Here is a 26,901-nt window from a genome sequence, read left to right as displayed (position 1 = left end):
ACGTACAGCCCCCTTTGCGGCTTCATCAGCCAATAAATTCCCTTCAAGTGATCACCATCGTTGCTGATGACTCATTGTATGTATCACGTGAGCCCTCGATAGTCCGGATTTCACCTCCAGCCCCCTTTGCGGCTTCCTCAGCCAATGAATTCCCTTCAATGTGATCACCATTGTTGCTGATGACTCAGTGTATGTATCACGTGAGCCCTCGATAGTCCGGATTTCACCTCCACCACCTGTTGCCATAGCATTTTTATTTTTAACAACAGATTTGATTGATTTTCCATAGTACCAGATGGGCGAAGCTCAGCAAGCAAAGTGCATTTGAAATACATACTGCAAGGTCTCTAGGTACTATACATTACCCACCCCTAAGGTCTGCAGAACATCAGGCCAAAGAAAATAACCCACCCACTGCCCCCCAAGTGCACACCTCACATACTTTAGAAACATTATATGCACATATTGTAGAAATTCCTTTCTATGTCTTTTGTAGCACCAACACTTTAAACTGGTACATCGCTCACCACCAGCCGTTCTATAGGGTCCCGGGTGGCTGGCTGCGCCATCAATGACTAATCAATACCCCTGTACTTGGCCCACCTAGCCCATATCGTCCCATGCTTCTGCAACCAACCCGCTCGCCTGGAACACAACAACCTCCGCCAATATGCACCTATCCATGGCCGTTTTCCAGGTAGTTATACTTGGCGGGGACTTATCTTTCCAGTGTTGTGCTATGTCCCTCTCAGCTAATGTGAGACCGAGAAACAATAAAATGTCTTTTATACTTGTTCACCCATGTCTTCCGTGCTGTGTAAAAGCATCAGTCTGGGGTCCGTCAGGATGTCCCATGCCAGAACGTGCCCCATGCAAGACAGCACACCAGACCAGAAGAGCTGCAACGCCCCACAAGTCCACACAGTGTGAAGGAACGACCCCTCGTCCGTACCACAAACTGAGACAGATGGGGGACTGAATGGCGCTGCCATAGCATTTTATGGTTAATTGTGCCACCTTTTGTGTCTTTGAGCCCGTTTTGAAACCAGTACTGCAAATATTCACTGTATGACTGTACACAGTAAAATGAGTTGCACGCAATTAATGTGGGGAATTCTCGATCCGTATTTACAGTGCCAGTATCAAGGCTTTTAATTCTGCCAACTGTGCAGTGCAGTCTCCTAGAGATTGCGTTTTCGTGCAACTCGGATGGAACTTTCCATCCCGCCTGCGACCTTTAACGATTGAACAAGCTGCGCTATATTGTAGCTTACTACCTATGGCCGGTTGAGCAGGTCCGCCAGTGTAAATTATATATTCATATTGAGAGGCAATATATAATTTGGTAGAGGATATTCGTATTATAGGAATGCGAGGTTCTTTAAATTTGGGTCATACCTGTTTTCTACAACTGTTGCAGTGAGAGAGTTAGTCCATTGTATCCATCTCAGATGTAAGGCTTTAGCGTTAGGGATGCTTGCCTTGTCATAACCTCTATGTCTGGGACTGGAGTCACTACTATTATTCGTTTCCCCTGTGCCAGTGCTCTTTTTCTCACTACAGCAGTCTGTACTGGTGTTAGAATCTTTTCTGTAGATGCAAAGCGCATCTCAGCATTTGTATACAAATGTGACTTGTATGCAATTGTTTAGAAGCTATCATGTCAGCTTGTAAGGAACAAAGTGTATCAGTGTGTTCCTGTGTCCAATGTCTAACTGAAAAATCAGGCTTCCTTAAGTTTTAGAAAGGTTTTACTCTTTCTGTGTAATCCAAAATGTATGTTCCACCAAAATGTAGGAATCCCAGTATTGATTGTAATTTTTTTAATGATTTGGGAGGTTGGAGCAACACGTGTTTTTCTAAAGAATTGGCTGCCAGGCTTTTCCCTTCACTTCAAAGCTCATATCCTAAAAACAGGACACTGAGGTGGGCAATTTTTTTTTTTATGTTGAATTTGTAGCTCTCAGATGCAATCCCAAAATTATGGTATTCACTCGGTTCAAGTGTTCCTCTAAGTCATCGTCCGTCATATAAATATCATCCACATAGGTCAGTGCCGCTTCATCCAATTTTTGGAGTAACTCAGTTATGCTAGCCAAAAACAAACCCGGGCTGTTCTTATACCCTTGGGGGTGTTAACGAAATTGCCGCTGGGAACCTAGGGCTGAGAATGCTATTAAATACTTGCTTTCAGGTATTTAATAGACTCCTGGTGGCCGACTGCACTGGGAACAGCCCCAACACCCACCCACCACACACTCAACCTGGGGTTCATCCTCGACTCTAGTCTGCTCTTGACAAGGCAGGTCAACGCCGTCTTGTCCTCCTGCTTTAACACCCTCTGCATGCTCTGCAAGATCTACAGGTGGATCCCCACGGAGACAAGAAGAACGGTCACCCAGGCCCTCGTCAGCAGCAGGTTGGACTACGGAAACGCACTTCACAAGAACCTCCGCCAAACTCCTGAAACAACTACAACGTATTCAGAACGCCTCTGCTCGCCTGATCCTCGACATCCCTCGCCGCAGCCACATCACACCCCACTTGAGAGACCTGCACGGACTCGCCGTCAACCAGAGGATTCCCTTCAAGCTCCTCACCCATGCACACAAGGCACTCCACAACACCGGACCAGCATACCTCAACAGACGACTCACCTCCTACACCGCCAGCTCCACTCAGCTGACCTCACCCTCGCCACCATCCCCTGCATCCGTAGAGTGACCTTCGACAGCAGATCATTCTCCCACCTTGCGGCCAAGACATGGAACACCCTCCCCATCCTCCTACGGCAGACCAGGACCTGCTAGCCTTCAGAAGAATTCTTGAGACCTGGCTATTCGAGCAGTAGCATCACCCCCCCGAGCCTTGAGACCCTCATGGGTGAGTAGTGCGCTTTACACAGCAGGTTTTCATTATTGGCTTTTTTCCTGTTTTTTCACATTGTGACCACCAGGTTAGGGTGAGCCTTAGTGCGCTCATACCGCCAGGGTCTTCACACTGGTCCTGATGAATGCCTAGCTACTTACATCCATATAGGCAGAAACATGTTGACCGCACATAGCGAGGCATAGCTGAAACATCTATCCAGCTTTCCTACCGCCCGCTCCTTCTTTTAACCGTGCCGGGTTGGCCTACAAATAAAAGAAAAATTTAGACACAGCCTGGTCACTTTTAATTCACTAATTCACATCACATTTTCACTCGCACAGAAAATAGCCAGCTCCGCAGAAATTTAGGTGTTGAAGCACACCGGGGGGGGGGGGATTAGATCTTTCTGGGGGGGCGCCGATGATGAAGCATGTCACCAACTAGTTTGGTGAGTGAGGACTTTCTAAAGAATCTACTGTGATTCTTCCTTAACTGCTTCTCTCGTAAGGAAAAGGGCACTCTTCTGTTGTTTTGACTGTATTTCATAGGGGGACTAAGAGTGCTCCTTCTTAGACTACCAAAAAAACCCTCTCTCTTGTTGTTTAAGGATAAAAACCTCAACACTCACAAAGGTGAAACAACACTTATCCTCACTCAAACAGGATATGGATCTCAGTGATTTTTTACTAGGTCACAGGAAACCACGTCAGAAACGTTTCATATATGCTGGCATTTGTGCTGCCTACAATAATATATGGAAAATATCAAAACAAGAGGCCACGGAGAGACTACGGGAGATAGACCATAAACATCTAGAAAAATCTCTAGCAGTGGTAGACAATGGGTTAACAACATTGACCTCTAGGATATACTCCTTAGGCAACATTGTATCTTCTGCAATAGACATACTGAAACAGGATCTAGCCATATTACAACACGGTAATGTCAGTTACATTCTATTATGTTGTTAAGCTGGACGCTACAATCTTTGCGTGCAGGCTACGTGCCTGGCATTCTCTGTTTTCTCAATACAATCAGACAGATAAACAGATAGAAATGGCACAAAGGGGAGCAAAATATACAATGCTGTGTATTGTAAAACTGGATAGGTTACCATTCACGGTGGCAGAATCGCTGTCCACGGAATGGCTAATCCATGGCCACATAACTCTACCGATCACTAACTTTCACTTTCAGTTTCAGTTTCAGTATTGCCTTGAACAATTGCAGGGAGGCAGATATGAAAAAATGGGTAAGGAGTACATTAAGGAATCTTGGGAATTACCATACAGATTTCGATGCCGGAGTGGGGATCGAGAAGTGTTTTTTAGAGGTGCAAGCTGTGAGAGCGCTTTAAGTGGATGACTCATATGTCAGGATATAATGCTGCATGGAGCTTATAATGGTTTTATAGCAAACTTGTCCTGTCATCTGAGGGATGCCCCAGCTGCAGTGATTACTCCAGCATTTAGGCTACTTTCAAATGGGAGTTACTGGATTCTGAACAGTCAAGGCTGCTGTGGAATGCTCCAGGGCATCACATATCTAGTAACTGTGAACTCCAGGGTTACTTGTATGCAAGTATTGTTTCAACTGACACATACAGTCAGGGAGGCGCTGTTATGGCTTTCACTAAATGTTTCTTTAATACGGTTTGATACTCTAAGTGGAATGAAAGCCATGCTTCTATAGAAGTCTGTGCCCTCAACCTCCGCTTGAGAGACTTTTGATCTTCAGATCAAAAGGTCTTCAGCAGAGATACAGGCACTTATTCATAGTAACTGCCCTTACTGTAGGAAGGTGGAATCTAACTATATGGTTGCCCCCACTTTTTTTCTGGTGTTTTGCTGGTTTTTGACTTAGTTGGACTGGGACCCTGCTATTCAGGCCCCCAGTCTATCTGCTTTCTCTATAAAATGGACTCCATATACCTTAGGTACTTACCAGATTGGTTACTGGGTCACCATAGTGAGCCCCTGTATAGCGTTCCATAGGTACCCAGGGCATGGGTGCATCCAAGGCCTACCAGGGGTTGCAGCATGTATTATGCCACCCCTGGCTGGCCCTCCAAACAGACACCACAGGTCTGCAATTGCATCCTGGGTATGGTGGTGTAATCACCCCTTACTTAGATATAGTATATGTATATGTATATATATATATATATATATATATATATATATATATATATATATATATATATATATATATATATATATATATATATATATATATATATATCTATATCTATATATATGGAAAATAAATTGAACACTTCAACTCCCATTATGCTCACGCACTATCTCATTCGAGCTGCCCTAATGAGGGCGTGTCATTGTGCATATATAATGGAGGAGAATGTTCGCCAAAGAACGTACCTTACGCTGAGCCTCTGAAGAAGAGAACACTTGAAATGCATCAGGCTGATGTAAGGCTGTTTGTAATCAACTGGCATGCTGAACTGTGTCCATACCTTTAATGAAGGCTGGTAACCTTTCATCCCAGCTCGTGTGCGACTCTACATGGGTTACCGTTGTGTGTGTATATATATATATATATATATATATATATATATATATATATATATATATATATATATATATATATATACACTGAAAAAACCATAGGTTTCACACCAGTTATAGTTAGCTGAACATTTTACTCCTACAGAACCATTGAAATTCCCACGTTATAGTTAGTTGGACTCCCTATAACTCGCGCGCCCGCAATGCACTGCTGATGATGATGTCACATATTACATCATTCATGACATGGTCAGTGACATCACTGATGACATCACTGATGACATCTCAAATGACATCACTGATGACATCATTCATGTGATAATACGATGCACCTCCTCACACTCTAATCTAACCTTTGATACACCCAGTGTTAAATACTGACTACCATTCTTGAAACCATTGACACACCAATATCAGTTACTACATACGCTCACTGATTCCTAAGACAACACACACATCCACTCATTCACACATACAATCACTCATACATAGTCACTCATCAATACAACACTATCATATCCACTCATACATCTATACAGACACTCACAAACTGCCACTCATCCATGGAATAACTCGCACACCTAGTCAGTCATGCAAAGAATCAATCACACTCCCATTTCCTCATCTATATAGTTATACACACAAAACCTTACTTATTCAATTCAATTCAATAATCTTTATTTCGTTGCAATTGCACCATAAAAGATATACAAAATACATAATATATATACAAAATACATAATATACATGGCCACATTATCATCAACAAGTGTACAAGAATGTACAATTCAAAAAGTGCTAGTGCATGACCAAATACTATCCCTTGCCTTCACAGCTAAATCACGGGAAAGGTCTTAAAACACACAAATAAATATAATTAAAAAGAAGTTTAAAATATTTACACGGTTAAAAAAAACATTAAATTGATTTATAACAGCCAGACACTTAAAATGGCAGTGACAATTTTTGTCTAATGAATTTTACTGCCAAAAGGAATCTACTGATACCAAACACTATTACTTGACTAGTGTCCGTAATTAATATTCTTCCAGCTTCCTTATACGAAGTTATTCCAATATTACGGCACAATGGCACTATCCATTTTCTTCTATTTTTTACATAGCTTGGACAGAAAAACAAAATATGAAAAATGTCTTCTCTTACATTATTTGTGCATAAGGTACATTTGTCATTACTGGTTTTCCCCCATTTTGACTCGGTTTCCCGGGTTCTTAATATACCGTACCTATATTTTAAGTACAAGGTTTTCGCTAAGGGTGGCTGAATCTCATCAAGAAACATTTATTTATTTATTTATTTATTTAAAAATTTCTAGAGCGCGCAAATACCTTCCGGTTTCTCGGCGCTAGTGTGTACAGATTACATGGTTGTGAGAAGATGTTACTGGTTAAAAAGCCATGTTTTAAGATGTTTTCGAAAGGAAAGCAGCGAAGTATGTTCCTTGATCTGAGAAGGGATCTGGTTCCACAGTTTGGATGCAGCCACTACAAATCGTCTGTCTCCCCAAGTTACCTTTTTTGTTGGGGGAATTTGGAGCTGTTGAGCTGTGGATGAGCGCAGAGTTCGACTGGGTTTGTAAATTTTGAAGGCGTTTTTGAAGAAGTCAGGACCGTTATTGTTCAAGGCCTTGTAGGTTATACACATGGCCTTGAACTTTATCCTGCTTCTTATAGGTAGCCAGTGAAGCTCTCTAATTATAGGGGAGATAGAGGCGTATTTTGGTATCCCCAAGAGGACCCTTGCAGCAGCATTTTGAACAAGCTGTAGCTTATTCACCACTTGTTCCTGTGCATTAAGCAGTAAGCCATTACAATAATCCACCTTGGATAATACCAGGGAGGACATCAAAGTTTTGCCAGCAGTGGGAGGAAGAAACGGGAGCAGTTTCTTCACCATTCTCAAGGTGAAAAAAGAGGCCGAGACCACGGCGTTAGCATGGCCAAGGAACGTCAGCTTACTGTCGAAAAGCACGCCCAAGTTTTTCACCTTGGCAACTGGCAGTGGAGGTGTACCCAGTTCAGAAGGCCACCAGACCGGAGACCAAGACGGAGTTAGTTCGCCAAAAACCAATACCTCCGTTTTGTCGGAATTTAGCTTTCAGCAGTTCCGATTCATCCATGTACTGATTGCCTTCATGCCTGCCTGAAAGTTAGCTGCCACAGCTTCTCCGTTTTTATGTATCTCCAGGATCAGCTGTGTGTCATCGGCGTATGATGTAAGCCCTATGCCGAATGACTTTATTACCCTCGCCAAGTCCGACACGTAAATGTTGAAGAGTGTCGGACTTAGCGAGGAGCCCTGGGGGACACCGCACGGAAGAGTGAAGTCAGGGGAACTGAAGTTTCCCATCTTCACGGATTGTATCCTATTGGCCAGGAAGGAAGCAAGCGTTGCTCTGGCCCTGCCCTGGATGCCAAGGGCGGCGACACGGTCGATCAGAGTAGAGTGATCGACCGTGTCGAAGGCGGCGGATAAGTCCAGTAGTATTAGAATCGCTGTACCACCCCTGTCCATGATAGTCCTGACCTCCTCAGCTGCTTTGATCAGGGCCGTCTCCGTCCCGTGACCCTTCCGGAACCCGAACCGCGTATTGTCCAGCAGGTCATTCTGGTCAATAAAGGTCGACAGCTGTTGATTCATCGCCTTTTCAATAATTTTGGAAGGGTAAGGGAGGGAGGCAATTGGACGATAGTTTTTGGGCTCTAGGGGATTTAGTGAGGGTTTTTTCAAGAGGGGTGTTACAGTAGACTTTTTCCAAATTTCGGGAAATATGCCTGTCTGAAATATGGCTCTGCAGATGTTAGTGAGTACTGGGGCTATTAGGTCAGAGACTGATTTAATGATGCGCGGGGGGCAGGGGTCCAAAGGTTTCAAACTGGGCTACATTTTTCACCAATAAGAATTTTTCGGTTATGGGGCCATGTGCTCCAACATATACAGCATCATGGCTCACAAAGGCCCAAAAGGAGAGTTTGACTATTTTCTTTGAGGACACAGTCAGTGATTCTGGCTGGCTCCAAAAATGGGATAAACCCAATTTTGTTAACCAGCTTTTAACGTGTTTAAACCAAAGAATCTTATTACTCGTGTCTAGTTCCAAAACTTCAACCAATCCATTTTTATATTCAGTTAGCTCTGGGGTGATCCACAACCTGACCCATAACAATAGTGGTCTTAATATTGCATGTAGGTCAGTGCGTCGTATGTTCATATCAAGGAGTAGGGGTAGTAGTGGAGTATTACTAGGAACCTTAAATAATCCCCTTAAAAACTTATTCTCCATGATTTCAAATGTCTTTCTACACCCGGGTCCCCAAAGTTCTGCCCCATACAGAACCGCTGACTGGACCTTGCATTTAAAGAGTTCTAACGCTGGGGTAACTGATTTGTTTGCACAGTTGTTATGCCTTTTCAATATTGGTAGACAATTTTGTTTGAACACAATTTTAGATTTTTCTAATTGGGGTCTCCAACTTAAGGATGAGTCTAATAATACCCCCAAGTAAGTAAAACTTAGTTCGTAATCAAGTTTTTCTCCATTCAATGTTAAATTTTTCCTGAAACTTTTGTGAGGGTTAAGTGCCATATATTTAGTCATTTTTACATTAATTTCTAACCCTTTTGTGATACAATACTGCTGGAACCTATCTAATAAGATCTGTAGGCCCCGGGGGGTTTGAGAAATGAGAATCGTGTCATCCGCGAAGAGGAGGGACGGAACTCGTTCCTCCCCCCAGGCGAGGTGAGTCATTGTCACAATTCTCCATATAAACTGCAATATCGTTGACGTAAAGGGAGAAGAGTGTAGGTGCCAGCACGCACCCTTGACGTAATCCCCTCTTAATAGGGATTTCATCTGTAAGTTCACCATTAGGGCCCCATCTTACCCTGGCATAGTTATTCTGGTGTAACCTAATCACTCATTTCAATAGTTCATCTGGGAACCCCTGCTTTTTCAATGATTTCCACAGTAAGTCGCGGGGGATAAGGTCGAAAGCTGCTCATAGTTCTACAAAGGTAACATATAAATTACCTCTGCGGATGATGACATATTTCCGTTACAAGCAGCATAGCCTTAGTACCTGGTCGATGGTCCCAGTCTTTTCCCTAAACCCTGCCTGATACTTGGATAAAATCAAGTTTTCCTCCAACCACGTATTTACGCGGTTTAGGATATGTCTGGCATAAATTTTCTGCGTTATGTCTAAAAGACTAATGGGGCGATAGTTCGCTGGATCCCCTCTATCCCCCTTTTTAAAAATGGTGATAATTTCAGCCCCATCCCATGTATCAGGGATTTGGTCACCCGCTGCGATGACATTAAACAAATGGTTTAAATAAGGTGCCCAGATCTCCATATTGTGTTTATAAAGATCACCAGGGATCTTGTCCAGACCCGGGGCCTTCCCTTGCTTCACAGAAGCAATTGCTGTTTCGGTCTCTTGTATATCAAAGACTACCAATGAGTTTTCAACATCCTCTATCTGGGTTACTATTTCGTTTGGGTTTACCGTGAGCTTTTCCTCTGTGATTTGGGCTGCATATAATGATGTAAAATGATCAACCCATGTAGTTTCATTTAGGACAACCTCCCTTGAGCCTTTATCTGGCTTATTCCCTTTGCCTACTAACTCCCAGAACTGCCTGTGATCTTTAGCTTTTGCAGCTGATAACATGCTAGACCATAGGTCCTCGTCCCAGGATGATTTTGCGGTGGCTATTGTTTTATTGTAAATTTTCCTTTTTACTTTGAGTTCTACAGAGCTTTTAGTTTTTACTGCATTGATCAGGTCGGTCTTAGCTACTCGGCATTCCTTGTTAAACCAGGGTTTGCCTACTGGTTTTGTGTTCGCCGACCCGTTCCCGTTCCTAGGTTTTTTAGTAATGAGATCAATCAGTTTTTTACAAAAGGATTTGTGTAGTCCAATAAATTCACCAGGTTTACATTCATCCATATTATAGAACTCAAATGAGTTCACAAGTGTGGAATAAATGTTAGCCAACAGGTCTTTTCTTTCAAGAATATATGCCCATTTAACGGCCCTTCGATTATTACTTAGTACAACATTGTCACAGGTTAATGGTACTTCTCGACTATGAATACCCTCAGTAACACCAGATTCTTTCAGGATACTAGACAAAAAACTCATTTCTAACGGGAAGTGATCGCTCTCAAAACGTTCTCTAACATTTAAATCATGTGTATATGGCCACAAATTAAAAGAAACAGAAACAATCTATCTTGCTACTACAGTTCCCCCTACTAAAGGTAAATGCTCTCGGGGAGTCTGATGGCATGCGCCCATTACAAGCTCTTAGACCATAGCTTGTGAACAGCCCTGAGATCTGGAGGGCTAATGTGGTCCCAGGAACAGTTCCATTATTCAGTGCTGGTATCCCATTGGCAACGTCCTCATCCTCATACAGTTTAACCATCCCCACAATCGGCTCAAAATTGCAATTTAGATCACCACATAAAATGATACTTTCAGCATGGTCTAGGGTGTCCATAAACATTTCCAGTTTCTTTATACATGGAGATTCCCTATTAGCGGGGCATGGTCTATTGTACACATTTATGAGATTTATTATCCTCTTGTCACTTGTAATTAGTTTCAATCCAAGTATGTCTATGGAATCGGTTTTTAACATTTTTATCCCCACATCGATAGTTGTTCTGATCCATATTACCAACCCTCCCAAGGCTCGCCCTCTTACTGAAGGGACGGCCGCCACTTGGTAGGTTCTATATCCTATTCTATGGACCTGATCCGTGGCCCATGTTTCTTGTAGCACACAGATATCAAATGAATTAATATAACTATTCCAGTCAGGATCACACATTTTTGTACCAACACCAGCGATGTTCCAAGAAACTAAGTTTAACAATGAAGGTCTCTCTTTTGAACAATGTGTACTAGATTTAACAGTGGGAAGTAGATTATTATCAGTAGTGGTACGGATGTTTAAGTACCTAACCACAGATAACCCACTGTTATCGCTATCTCCTTCCTTTGGGTCACGAGGTCTTATACGTGCTTCATGGTCATACCCTGCCATAATGCTACTATTGCAAAGTTTTTCACAGCCAATCTCCTGGTGATTAAGTGATATATTCAGCTCCCCACTCTCCTTAGGAGGTATAACATTAGGTATGGGGATTACATTATTTAAAGAAGAAAATTCCTCTGATCTAGTGGTCAGTGGTAATACCTGTAGTCAATCAACTGACTCTAAGCAATCAAATTGATTGTAGGAGAGGAAGTTATAGGGGTGGTGGATTTGTCCTAACCAACCTCCTCCTTGGTGTCTCCTTCCACGGTGTCTTACCGTGGTCCACCCATCAGTTCTAGAATGAAAATGACCGGGTGGGTAGAAATGTGTTAATTTAAATGGATGTATGGTAGCGGCTGGGTCTGGATTAGGATACTTCCAATTACAGATATAATTAACTATTCTTGGGTTGTCAAAGTTGATGACTATGCTATCCCCATGTATATCTTTCATCATGTGTCCCACCCATGATACTCGCCTAATACTCAAGATGTTACCCCTCAAGCCAGGGGGCAACGGCCTATTGGTATTTAACCATTGGGTCACCCTTTTCCAGAGGTAGGATGTGCTTTCCAACTCCTGTTCACCTAGCTCTGGGACTCCAGTCAAAATAGCCACAAATGGGCAAACCTCCGGGGGAAGATTGAGTACATCCTTTACCTGGTCTTTATTGGGTCTATTTACTTTTATTACCCCCTTATTGCCTGTTATGTTCGGAGTACTTTGCTTTTGCGATTGGCTATTGGGTACATCACTAGGTGTCATAGGGTCACCCACATTTGGTTTGAGTACTACTTTTTCCTTTTGCGCAGGTATAGCATCTGAGGTTTTTACAGGAATAGCTGTTGTCAATGTTGGTTGCAGGTTGATACTGGACTTACTCAGTTGGATATCTATTCTCTCCTTAATGTCCCTCTCTATGCGTTTTAAAAATACCTCTATTTTACTCAATCTCTCCTCTAATGGGTGGAGCATATGTCGTAGTGCTTCTAGTATAACAGTGGAAGCAGAATCCCCCCCTTCTGAACCAATCCCTGTTAAATCCTTGTTTGTGCCAGCAGCCCCTTCCAGGCTAGTGTTAGGTGACACAGGATGCTTAGGACCCTTCTTTCTCTTTCCACTAATATTGTTTACAGGCCCTTGTTTATTCTTTGGGATAGCCCCTGCGTTCACCCCTTTCTGCTGCCTGGTATTGTATACTTTGGCTTGCTCAACAGGTACCGGTGCAGCACGAACATTAGGTAAATTGTTAGGTGATTGTAAAATAGATTCGGAGACAGTTAGAGTACTACTCTCTGTGACATTCAGTATATCGTTATTAATAATTATATCCACATCAGTTCCATTACTTTGAGGACCATTAGACTTTCCTACTAATTCAGTTCTGTCTTTAGAGATAGGTGTTTGAACATGTGCCAATGGCCCAAGAGAAGATCTTCTCGCAATATCCAATTCCTGTGAGACCCTCCTTTCCATGATATTTATGCTTTCATCCACCACACAGTTCATTCTTTTAATAAATTGGTCCATGGCTCCCGTAAAAGCAACAGTGTCACTCTTGCCTTTACTTTCCTTTGGCGGCATACCAATGGTAGTGGGGTTTGTATAAGCAAATAAACAAGATAAAAGCTAATTAAATATAGTTAGTACTCACGAAATAAAGAGCAGCTAAAACAAGGGGGGTGGCCCGACCGACCACTGCTGTCCACTGAGGGCCACAGAGGGCCCGCCCTTTGCCCGGGCTTAGCCCCGGGCACTCCCGCGCGCGACTCGTGTGGCGACTGGGGGTGTCAGGCTTTTACTGGCGCCTCCGGGCGCTCTCCACGCGTCACGGGCGCGCTGCCGCCCAAGAGGTTGCTGGGGAGTGTGGTCCGTTGTCTTCGATCGCCTCCTGCAGCCTACCGGCGTGTTGTGCCTCAGCTGTTTCCCTCACGGCACTGCCCGATGGCAGAAAGACAGGTACGCTATTTGGTGTTCCCCCTCTGGGCTCCCGGGGGGTCAGACTTTTACTGGCGCCTCCGGGCGCTCTCCACGCGTCACGGGCGCGCTGCCGCCCAAGAGGTTGCTGGGGAGTGTGGTCCGTTGTCTTCGACCGCCTCCTGCAGCCTCCCGGCGTGTTGTGCCTCCGCCGTTTCCCTCACGGCACTGCCCGATGGCAGAAAGACAGGTACGCTATTTGGTGTTCCCCCCCTAACATATACTAACACATACTTACTCTCTTTTACATTCACTGATACAAGTACACATTGATCCATACAGCCACTTACGCAATCACAGGCTCTCATGTATAGTCATTTATATATGCCAACTCTCACATGCACTGTGTTTTACATATGTACTTACTTGGACATGTAGCACTGAGATATCCATTCCCTCACCAACACACCCATGCACACAGTCAACCACCCATACAGCTGTTTCCACATACACTCTTGAACCCATACACCTAGTGAAACAACTACTCACACATCTATGCACAGAGTCACACACCTCCCAGCCACCCACACACATACTCAGCCTCACATACAAATACTTGGGCAACCAATCAATAACCCATATAGCCACTCATATAGCTACTGATCAACACATGCAGCAGCTTACACAACAACAGACATAATGATGCACACATTCAGACAGTTTAGTCACTAACCCATGCATTCAGTAAGACACATTTAATCACTCACTCATACAGTCAGTCACGCACCTTCTAAATCCTTCATCCAGACACTTATACATCCACTCAGTCTTCAATATGTAAAACATATTTAAACTTTACAGAAACACACAGATACTGGATGATGTCATCAGTGATGTCATGTGAGATGTCATCAGTGATGTCACTGATCATGTCATGAATGATGTAATATGTGACATCATCAGCAGAGGATTGCGGGCGCGCGAGTTATAGTGAGTCCAACTAACTATAACGTGGGAATTTCAATGGTTTTGTAGGAGTAAAATGTTCAGCTAACTATAACTGGTGTGAAACCTATGGTTTTTTCAGTGAATTTCAAAGGTTTTTTCAATGCTAATTCCCAACTATAACGAGTGTTAAACCTATGGTTTTTTCAGGGAATTTCAAAGGTTTTTTAAAAGCTAATTCCTTACTATAACGAGTTTGTAACCTACGGTTTTTAAAGTGAATTATTACTTTTTTTAATAGCTATTTTTTATAGCTATTAATTATTATAATTTTTATAAAATTATTTAACTAATGTCTATTTTTCTAAAATTAATTTTTCAATGTATTTTTTTTATATATAATTTTACCGCGGAGCGCTCAGGGTACGCGCACCCGTAAACGTAGTGAGAGCGCTATTCCCTCTTGCGAAAAAAAATATAATTATGTATTTAAAGTAATTAATAATGCAAGACATTCAGTGGCATACTCATAAAAGTACTAATTTTCATTTTTAATATCCGTATTTCACCTTTAAACGCATTTAATAAAATCTAGCAAAACGTCATTCTGACGTGCCGTGTAAGCGCCCCCGGAAGCACCTACGTACGTGCCGCGTAAGCGCCTCGGGGCGCGTAGTGTAAGCGCGCGTCAAGCCATGTGACCTTAAAACAACACTTTTGATTGGTTAATAACAGTTTTTTTTCACAAGTAGGGAAACACCCCACCCATTTCCCTCACAACCTCTTTGCTTTTGCTGAGACAACACCTCTTGTCTGTTCCTGCAAAAACAAAACTTCTACCATCATGTCTGGTTCCCAGAACCCTTCCCAGGACCAGTCCTCAGACTCTTCCGATGGATTCCTGCCTGAGGTCTCCCCACAGAGAAAAGTGAAGGACACCTTTGGGCAATTGATGTCACTTTTTCCAAAAACTGCCTTGGTATTTTCTAATATATGCCAAAGGCAAAAATGGAACTGGTCCAACCAATTTTGTCCACAGATTGAGAAAGCAAGGAAACATGTGAATATATCTGTTTCTGCTTTCCTCAGAGACTATGGTATGGGTTCCAAATACCACAACAACTTGCGTTACAACATGCAAGGCATCTATAAGACAGATGGTGTACATTTTACAGATGAGGGAAATAGAGTCTTCCTCTTGAATTTTAGACTTTGCACCGGTACCTACTTGTAGGTACAAAAAACACCCACATAACACAACAGCTCTTTTCAGAGCTACCCTACCTCTAAGCACTCTAAATTATTTTCTTACTCTAATTTTTTACACTGGTTTTCCCTGTGGTGCGCTCAGGGTACGCGTACCGGGAAGCGTACATGGGAACGCTCGAAGCGTGCAATTTGATATATATGTGTTTTTGAAGTTGCTTTTCATAAAAACCACTGGAGCAATTTTAAACAAATATGGAAAAGGCCCTACTACGTACCAGTCCCTACCATTTTGCCAAGTTTGGTGTAATTCCGTTCAGCCGTTCGGGCTGTAGCCGTGTCTAAATGTCCTATGGAAAATTGCATGGGGAAAACACATTTGAAAGTATTGAAATTTAGAACCAATTAAAATGTTACTTTGGTTTTGAATTTGTGTGTGATGAAGTTTGATTGGTTTTGTACATGAATATATATGAAAAATGAGAGGGAAACACAGCCATTTTGTGATACTACTGTCTGAGGTACATTTGTGAGGAATTTTTGGTGTTCAATTTCTGGTGTTTGATTTACACAGTACTAACCCTACTCCTACTTTCAAAAAGGTGAGTTGTTAATTTGTAAGGGGAACTATGTTGTACACTTTAAGATAATTTGAAAAATGTTTTCTGTTAGTTATTTACAGTCCTTATGTTATAATTATGGATTAAGATAGGCTTCATCACATGCAGTGCTTTATATTTCTAGTTCCTGCCTGATACTATACACTGCCCAATTAATTTTAAAGAACTAAATACTTGATAAAGCTAGTTTTATATTATGTATTACTAAAAACGATAAATGAAAGTGATTACTTTTTTCTGCAATTTACAGCAAGAAATTTCAAAATAAAATGGATCACAAAAAAAAGAAACTATGGAAATTTCTTTTGAATTTTCCACTACATTTATTGAAATTCTAAATGTCCCGGATATTGACAGCACCAATAATGAAATATTTTCACAAGCAGGAGATGACATGAATGATTTGTTTGATCAGTCTCTTGACGGCAAATTTATCGAATATTTGGAGACCATAGAATTCCAACAATCATTGCAGACTATTCATGAGGAGATTCCTGATGATATGATTGAAGAGGAAATTCCTGACGAGGACATGTTACAAGTTCTTTTAAATTATGAAATTTCAGAACAATAAATTAATATTTAGAAATTAATTAAAAATTGTTTGACATATCCATTTTTATTTCTAATTTATGAGGTAGTAGCGAAGTGATTGTAGTATAATGTGAGACTTATAGTATAGAGTGCAACATTTTTATGTTACATAGTAAGTTTACTCATATTTACTTTCCTTCTCCCACTATATTTTCTCCAATGTGTATTTGACATCTCTTCTTCATCTCCTGCCTCCTTTCTCTCACGGTCTGTCTCTGATGCACCCTATCGCCGCCATTTTGTGTAGTTACAGAAGAGTGAAATATAATAGTTCAGAACGTGAAAAGGGGGCAGGGTAGAGTGCCCCTCACCCCCTAGACCTTCTCAGGGGGTCCCAAAAGGATCTGTTTCTGCTTTCCTGAGAGACTATGGTATGAGTTCCATATACCACAATAACTTGCATTACAACATGCAAGATAACTACAGAGGAGACGGTGTACATTTCACAGATGAGGGGAACAGAGTCTTTTTCTTGAATTTTAGACTCTGCATCGGTACCTACTTGTAGGTACTTAAATCACCCACATAACACAACAGCTCTTTTTAGAGCTTCCCTACCTCTAAGCAATCCAAATTCTTATTTTACACTATTTTCTTTCACTGTTTTTCCCTGTGGTACGCTCTGGGTACGCGTACCTGGAAGCGTACATGGAAACGCACCCTGCGCTCAACCCGCGAAAATTAAAAAACACAACGTTTTTTTTGCATCACAGGGTCATTCTAGGCCCCCCTCAGAAAACCTAGGGGGTCAGGGGGTGTCTACCCTGCCCCCTTATAATAATTTCCCCCTTTTTTTTTCACCTCTTGTGTCTCGATTCTACCGAGACACAAGATGGCGGACTCTCCGGACTGTTTGGAATGTTGACAGACACCCGAGAGCCAATCAGCTTTCCGCTCGCGCACTTCCGTGTGGCGCCGGGTGCGCTCCCCGGTACGCAGACCTGTAAGCGCTCGAAGCACGCATATAGATATATATGTGTTTTTTAAGTTAATTTTCATAAAAACTACTGGAGCAATTTTCACCAAATATAGAAAAGGCACTTCTGCGTACCAGTCCCTACAATTTTGCCAAGTTTGGTGTAATTCCGTTCAGCCGTTCGGGCTGTAGCCGTGTCTAATCGTCCTATGGAAATTAACAAGGGGAAAACACGTTTTGGGACCCCCCTTTTTTCTCGGCCCCCGCATGACGAATCCCCCCAAAACTTCCAGGGAAGGAGCGGAGCGGAGCTGGCCTAAATTTGGGAAAATTACACGCAAATTCCTCAACCAGCGCCAAAGTTATTCCCAATAGAATGTTGCGGATTTCCTATGGCAGCTAGGTCCTAACTATAACTACCTACTGGCGACCTCCAGTAGGTAATATATCACGCTCCCTGTCCCACTGGAAAGTCAGGGCACTCGCGGGCGGGTGCGGTTTGCGGTAATGGGTACCCGCATTAACACTCAGCTCAGCCTCGGAAATCGTATCTTCCAAAGAACCGCACTCGTGGAACCAAAGGATTTTGCAGTGCTCACACCAAAAGTTTAATCACAGATGTTAACAGACGCGTTTCAGCAATACGCCTTCCTCAGTGTCAATTACAATGTGAGGACCCGCCTGGGATATAGCGGCAAAACAATCATAAACATGGTAGACGGACTACCTCAGTATAACGGGCGCGCCATCTTGGAACATGTCAATACCGTTCACAGTTAGGTGCACATTGCCCATGTGTGGAAACAAATCAAATCTAGCCGTGGATCGGCATGGTACCCCGTGTGTACACATCCGGAGAATGTAGGGTGCTCTAAAATAAAGCCCCAGGCCAACGTTTCCAAACTTGCCAATACATGGCATGATGGACTTTGCCTGGGGCACACAAGGTGCTCCATGCATATTCCAGTCCAAACCGGTTGCTGGGGCACTCAGCCCCAGCTCTGGCGCAAAACCGGACAAAGGGGAAGGGGTGTAACCACCCCCTCCCCAGGCCCACCCATAGGAGGGGCCATAGAGTTAGTCCATCCCCTATCTTTCCTATAAAGATAGAACCTCAGTCCCTAGGACTTTAAATTACCCTGGAAGAAACTCTGAAACATATATCCTGGACCTTCGATGTTCCATTTCGACTGGAAGACGGAAGACATCTCCCTTGTGGTCAAGGAGTGACCACCCTGCTCAAACAGGCACCAACAGCAACCTTGCCGGTCTGCATTTTCGAGGCTCCCGTTGGATCCCGAAGTATCTGCGACACAGGACCCGGACTTCCAGACATCTCTGACCCCGAACTACGCTCACAGCAAAGCTGAGACACATGGCGGACACGAGAGACGTGGTCCCTTCTGCTTTCAGGTTCTTCAGATCATCGATCCACCCTTGGATCCATCCGGACACTTTTCCTCTGGTCGAATGCAGCACTTCTTTGCAGCTCTCCATTGAAAATGATGACAAAACCAGACACCAAAAGGCACCTATGCACCCTGCTTCCCTGGGTGAGGTAACACGAGTACTCCGGTGCTCCCGTGGGTCTTGACTCTCGAAGTGTCCTAGTTTAAAAGGGTTCCATTGTAGTCCATCCGGAAGTGTCCTTAAACTGCAACTTTATAACTGGTTTGTTTCCCATAGAAAGTCAACGGTAACCCGCGGCTGTGTTTAGACACTCCACGCGTCTCCCGTGGGCCTCCTACTTCTTAACCTTTGGTTGTTCCTAGAAGCCCCAGCGATTCCACAGGCCCTAGGCCTGCTTTTTATCCCAGACGTGGTTCATATAATACTATTTTAGTATATGGTTAGTAAGGCCCCTAGGGCATAACATATACTGTGCAACTTATCGTATGCTAATTGAGATTCTTGTAATGTACTTTGACCTCTGACCTCATAAAGAGTGCAGAGGGGTTGTGTTTAGAATAAACACATACATATTTGATATATACCTTGTGTGGTGTACTTTCATTTGGTACTCAAGGGATTCACTAGGATAGCTTTCTATAAGGTTGACTTTACAACCACCATCAATAAGGGTTGATTAGACTGGTGCAAAGTGCCCACTAGAACTAGTGGACATCATATGCCAGGCTAACTTCTCACACATTACTATTTCGCAGAAATGGTAAATTGTATCTTTAATATGTCTGATACGAGTGGCATTGTTCACCTATTTAAGACCATAGGTTCTGGACTTATAAGCACTTTTCAGACGGTATTTGGAGTTATACCAAACTTCATTCACTCTGTATTCGGAAGCATCTTTGGAGGACTTCCGCTGATCTTGTTTCTCATAGCAGGTATCCTGATTATCTTCTATCTGCTATGCAATGAATGTCCCAGTCACCAAAGAAATGGAAAAAGCACTCCTGAAGCGCAAATACTGTGACAGCATGGTACAACATCTAGGCACGCCTTGCCTAAGAGAACTAAGTGCATCTTGGTTCTTGTCGTTTCGACCAGTTTGGATGGATTGCATCTTACCTGTCTTCCGATGCCTGTTTTGCGGAGAAGAATGCGTGTTAGACCTCTGTTTGACACTACCATCATGTGCGCAACCGGATGTGAATGCGTTACTGGACCCGATAATGGCCCATGTTCTCAATGTCCTCAGTGTATTCCAATGTTGATGGCAGCATTCCTTGAGCCACCGCAGGTAGTAACTGCACCTGTTGGTATGGACACCGGCTCCTCCACTGACACCCAGGCTTTGGACGGTGCACAGGGTGCCACAGCACAGGCTGTGGACAGCTTGGAACATCATCTGTGCTCAATCGAGGTGATTTGCAAGGTGCTACAGGGGCCATCTACCGCAGAAGCATTTTCAAGGGTCCTACCTGCTCTGTCCGCTTTCCTGCAGCTTCCTGACCAACCCTATTTATTCAATTATCCTATTGTAAATAGGTTCCTGGAAGGGCTTGTACATATGTTTGCCCCTACGCCCCTCATTATGCCTCAGTGGGTTCTGAACCTGGTTCTCACTTATCTCAAGGGTGCTCCCTTTCAGCTGCTACATAATTATCCCCTTTGGTTGCTCACCATCAAGACAGCATTTCGAGTGGCAATATCAACTCCCTAGAGGTGAGTGAGCTGTAGGCTTTATCATCCAAGCCTTCCTATCTTACGATATATCCGGATAAGGTAGTGCTTTGCACCTTCACCCCTTTCATACCTAAAGAGGTGATCCCATCCCAATTTCTATTTGGGTCAATCGATCACACTGCCAACCTTTTATGCTCCTCCACATCCCTCCAAGGAAGAGAAGCGACTCCATAGTCTAGACCCAAAAAGAACGTTGTTCTACCTTGAAAGCACAAAAGAGTTCCAGGTGGACGACCAACTCTGAGTTATGTGGAGCTAAAAAAGGTCTGGAAGTACAGAAGTGCGGTTCATTTCATGCTGGGTCCTTCTCTGTATGGAGATCTGCTACACCCTGGCTAAAAAGCAAATTCCTAAGGACTTAAGGGCACATTCAAGGAGGATCCAGTCCTAGACATCTGTAAGGCAGCACTGTGGGCTTCCCTGCACACATTTGCTAAACACTACTGCCTGGACAGTCAGGTCCATAGGGATGGCCATTTCGCCTGTTCGGTCCTGAAGAACCTTTTAGTATAGTATTTGTCTGCAGCCCACCGCCAGGATGGTATGGCTTGGTATCTATTCAAAGGTGAGGAATCTGCATCTAGAAGTCAGATCAATAAGTTACTTAACTTCTGTAATACATTATCTGTTAGAGACAATATCTAGCTGCAGATTCCTTACAGACCCATCCATGCCTCCCAACTCTGCGGACATATTTATAGGGCTTGGGTTGCTATCTTTACAGGGCCCTAGTTTGGACACACAATGTTAAGTTCACTTCATTGCTCTGCGCTTCTGGCATGGAAAGTCATTAAAGTAACTGACGTCTGCGCGCCTTGGTGGCGTATTAATAGGTGACTGCGATGTCTCATCAGGCGCCAACACCACCACCCAGATTCAAATGGAGCCACCAAACGCAACACAGGGGTACTGGTCAGGCAATAGTTTGCCGGTTCAGTGTGGCGCCTGGGAAATTCAAAGATAAGGAATCTGCAGCTAGATAGTGTCCCTGACCAGACAATGCATTATTGAAGTTAAGTAACTTGTTCTTTTCGTTGATACACTCCAATTCAAAGTGACTCTTCTCTTGCTGAAAGTCCACAATGCAGAGTGCTCCTCATCAAAAAGGCTGAATATCTAGGATCGAATTGTGTGACGGTGTTTACAGTGACTGAGATGGAGATTTCTGTTATAATGCATCAGTTTCTTTTGAAGCTCGAGACACACAACTGCCTATCAGGTAACTGCAAAAGTACAAATGGGAAATATCAGGGGCAAATATATTCATAAAATACACCATTCACACAGCCCATACACGAGCATAACCAAAACACAAAGATAAAAGCATTCATTCCACAGACAGTGGACAGACCACTTGTCTCCATACATCTGGCTCAGGCCCTGCAGCTATAGATTCATGAAGAATTGACAACCATCTAATAATTAGATGCCACTTCCAAAGTATATATTATTTAAATAGGAGCTGCTGTTTTGTTTTTCACCAGCTGGTTTAAGTTACATATCGTAGAGCTATTTGGTGTTCTCAATGTTTTTTTAATATTTTGTATAGCAGTTTGGGCTGCAGTGCACCATGGCTTAAAGTAAACAAAAACAAACGGCTATGGCACAGCCACTGTTGACCGCGCAATAGGTATTTTATATTATTTACTTTCAGCCATGTTGCACAGTAGCCTGCGCTGCTGTGCAACAACTTTTTAAAACATTGACAACGCGAATAGGTCTTGCACAGGCGAAATCTTCTGGCTTTCCTAATGTATGGTAATTTATTGGTATTGTAGCATAGCTGCCAAGTTTTCAGATTGCTTATGTGTGACATTTATAAGTCTTGCATGTGTTTGGCATTCAAACGCCTTGTGAGTGACACTTTTAGTGATACTTTACCATAAGTAGAGAAAAGTTATATTGCCCATGTAAACAGATGCATTTCAAAAAGGATTAAGGGCCAGATGCATCAAGCGAAATGCGCTCGCAAAAGGGCCAGATTCTCAGAATCTGGCCCTTTGCAAGTGCAATTTTTGCATTTGGGATGCATCATCCCAAATGCAAAAAATCGCAAATAGAGAATTCGCTAAATTGCGATTGTTTGCATTTAAGGAATCTCAAATTGAGATTCCTTAAATGCAATGCATGAAAGTATCAAAAATTGCGAATTCGCTAATAGGGCACGCAAATTACCACTAAGTACAACTTCATGGTAATTTGCAAAAACTTTGAAAAATGCACTTTTGTGCATTTTTCAAAGTTTCATGTTGCGCACACACATGCCCTAAGGGCATGTGTGTGCGCAACATATGTGCACAGATCACATTCAGGGGTGTAACAGGGTGTCCTTTGGACACCCCTGCACCCTTGAACTCGCAATCTCAATTTGCGAATCGCTAATTGCGATTCGCAAATTGAGATTGTCTTCCCATTCATTCCTATGGGCCTCTAGGCCCATAGGAATTAATGGGGAGGTAATCATTAATTGCGACTCGCATTTTGCGAGTCGCAATTAAGGAATTCTAAGGAATCGCTATTTTTATAGTGATTGCTTGATGCATTCCATTTTGCTATTCCTTATTAGCGATTCCTTAATTTTCGCTAATAAGGAATCGCAAAATGGATGCTTGATGCATCTGGCCCTAAGTGACCCCTCAGCCATTTATTTTGTTGTTGTAAGGAAACAGCAAAGTTGCATCCTGGATGTGCAATTCTCTTGATAAAGATTGCTGGAGGTTAAAAAAAATTAGACCCGGTTTAAACTAGCATCTATGACCGCAACCTAGGGGTAGGAGTAAATCACGTAATTCTGTAGTTAGTGCTGCGTTCTTAGCGCAAAAATGCCCCCTTTTGTCCAAAATAGATGCAACATGAATAGCAGTGCAAGCAGCCACTAGCACTCACTTATTGCGTTGTTTCTGGGGTAATTTCCCCCTAAAATATTAGTAGTTAGGCAAGCGGGTACAATCTTGTAATTATCGGTAATTCTTCATCAAAGAGTAACGTGGAATTACCAAAATTACTCTGACTACATTGGCATAATTAAAATTACTCCCAGGACTAATTAGCACCTCATTTGGCCTCCACCCCAAACTGCAAACGCCTTGTTGGCTGATACACTTCTGTGCTGAGAGCACCTGAAGCCACGTGAAGGCAGAGAGAAGCTGCTAAATTAGCTTACATTTAATTGCAGTGCAGTGTTGAGAGGATCTGCACAGAAATGTTTTACTCTAAACTAAGATGCGTTGCACTCGGTAGGGCTGTTCTAGCACCTAGAAACATAAGGCCAGATGTAGGTGGGAGATTTTGGCCATTTACCGGCCGGTAACGGTCGAATTCGGCCGTTACCGACCGGTAAATGGCCATGGAGATGTAGGGGGATAAAAAAACATGCATTTTCGGTAATTTTACCGATTCGGTAAAATTACAGAATCGGTAAAATTACCGATTCTGTATATTTGACCGAATCGGTAAATATACCGGTCGGTAAAATTACCAAAAATGCATGTTTGGTATGTAGGTGCCAATTTTAACATTGACACAGGGCTTTGAAAATCGGTATTTTACCATGCAATACAATTGCATGGTAAAATACCGATTCAGGTGTACATGCACATCTGTGCATGTACACCTGTGCCATGTGGCACACATACATGCCCTTAGGGCATGTATGTGTGCCACATGGCACACAAGCCTAAAACAGGGGTGCCAGACGGTGTCAACGTGACACCCCCTGCACCCTTGCAAAATTCGGTATTTACCGATTCGGTAAATACCGAATCGGTATTTGATATTGAATCCTATGGGCTTCAAGGCCCATAGGATTCAATAGCAAATACCGAATCGGTAAATTCCGATTTTTACCGATTCGGTAAAATTTACCGAATTGGTACCTACATTAGAAATACCTACTCTTAATTACTGAATCGGTAAAATTCGGTAATTAAGAGCTGGTATTTCTGATTTTGCTACATCTGGCCCTTAGTGTGGTACGTGACCTCATCAAATACTTATAAAATGTTGCAAATGACTGACACAAAAACTCTCAATCAGCAAATTGATGCATATCCTCCACTTTCATAGGTCAAGAAAACAGACATTTACCTGTGTTAGGTGTTCCTGCAGCAGCACCAGGTGTTGTTTCTATGCTAATCTGTCCAGCCACGTGTGAGCCGGTGGCATTGGTCCGTATCAGCTTGGAGGTAAGAGATGAGACCCCGGTCACAGCCCAACCAGTCCAGCTTGCAGCAGCGCCAATACCAGGATTGCTAGATGCTGCGTGAACATCCTTCTCTGCAAAGAAAAGGCAAAAAAACCTGAAGTTTTAATACTGCAATAGATCTCACCAGCAGAGCCAGCCATTGCTAAGATAGCGCCGTGGGCGCCAAGAAATGTGGCGCCCTTACTGATGGTAGTGAATTAAATAAGGCAACAGGGTGTCCCTTTTGTGTTCACAGGTCAGCACCTGGAGGAGCAGGGACTGGCCCCTGAATACAAACATCTACGGAACACGCACAGCTCATCTAAATCACTGACAGTTAAGCTGCCTCACGCAGATGATGGTTTTGTTAATGGTTGGCAGCAGGGGGCCAAAGAGGTGTTAAAAAACATTGCCCACCGTGTGACAATGAAGGACTAAAACCACTTTAAACTAGCAAGTCAGAGAGAAATTAACAGGCAAAGAGAAGGCTGGAGCAAGATGAGAAGGGCGCTGCTGTTGGCATAACCTTAAGCACACAGCTGCATGTCAGAAAATGTACGCCTTCGGCCTGGGCCCAGCTCGTCCATCCTACACGCCGTCCCTGCTCACAAAAATTAACTATGAACAAGCATTTGCAATGCAATAGGTCTCGCATTTATGTTGGCATTGTAAATGGCAACTTTTTCATCTATGTGTTTTGGTTTGGAGCAGAGTGAATGTATGTGGTTTGGAGTGGTTGAATTGGAATTGTTATTTGTGAAATTGTGTGGGGTGGAATTGTGTGGTGTGTAGCGTACTTGTGAAGTGGAATTATGTGACATGGTGAATTGATCGGGCTGAGAGCTGCACAGAATATATGGAAAGGAAGAGAGAAAAGGATGGGTACTTGGGCACTAAGTGGTGAATGAACACTAGATAGAGGTGGTGCTGAGTAATGCTTTGGTGGTGCTGCGCTGGTGCTTAGGTGGTGGTGAGTGATGCTGAGTTAGTGCTGTGCTGATGCTCAGATGATGCTGTGCCATCAGGTGGCGCTGAGTGATTCGGAGGTGGTGCTGTGCTGATGCTCAGAGGATTCTAACATGGTGCTTAGTGATGCTGAGGAGGTGCTGAGTGATGTGGTGTTCATGTATGATGTTGAGGTGGTGGCGCTGCGCTCGTGCTTTGCTTATGCTGAAGCAGTGCTTTGTTGGTGCTGAGGTGGGTCTCCATTGGTGGTGGTGCACTGATGCAGAGGTTGTGCTGTGTTGATGCCGTGGTGGTGATGAGTGATGCTGTGGCGGTGCCGAGTGATCCTGTACTGGTGCTGCGCTGATGCTGTGGTGGCGTTGTCAGACTAATTTAGAGATGACCACAACCACAGCCAATTAGTAATTCAATATACATTAAAAATGACTATTACCCGCCACCCAAGGCATTGTTGTAGCTTTAGGGCCTTAATTAGTCCAAAATGTCACAATTGTAGGAGTGAGATAGTTAGTAATTCTGTTGTTACTATCATTGTCAGCATGGCACGGACCATGTGTGGTGCAAGTTGCAGTGGTCTCCTGACGAGAGCCCTGGCACTTAATTTTTTTTTCTTCAAATTAAGCACTGTGTATACTGTTATCTGTAACTATTGCCGGCCCTAGATGGACAACATTCTTGTGACATGTTTGCCAAACTGTACCTAAGTAGTGAAAATATGAGGCGCTGTGGAAGTCTAGGGGTTTGGAAAAGGAATTACAAATGGAACACAGATATGACACGCCTGTCACTCGAATGCCGCTGAAATATCGCCGGAGGTTCTTGTGTGTTACGTGTCACTGGAGCAGACCCAAAAAGTTAGACTGCAAATTTGTGCTTATCTCCACTGAAAACCCTTGTGCACAAACCATAAACGTTAATTTAAAATGATGTCACGTG

General features: G+C 43.2%; 1 protein-coding gene across 1 annotated transcript in view; it reads right to left on the bottom strand.

Moving 5' to 3' along the window:
- The window catches only part of SCYL1 (SCY1 like pseudokinase 1), a 1,168,528-nt gene that overhangs the window by 298,573 nt on the left and 843,054 nt on the right, over nt 1–26,901 (bottom strand). Inside the window, exon 13 of the mRNA XM_086938572.1 lies at nt 24,903–25,091. Within this exon, the coding sequence (XP_086794698.1) occupies nt 24,903–25,091 (189 nt within the window). The remainder of the gene's footprint in view (nt 1–24,902; nt 25,092–26,901) is intronic.

The sequence above is a fragment of the Lissotriton vulgaris genome, chromosome 9 (assembly GCF_964263255.1).
Source record: "Lissotriton vulgaris chromosome 9, aLisVul1.2, whole genome shotgun sequence".
Lineage (NCBI taxonomy): Eukaryota > Metazoa > Chordata > Amphibia > Caudata > Salamandridae > Lissotriton > Lissotriton vulgaris.
The sequence above is the reverse complement of the archived record's forward strand: the minus strand, read 5'-3'. Positions and strand labels throughout refer to the sequence as shown.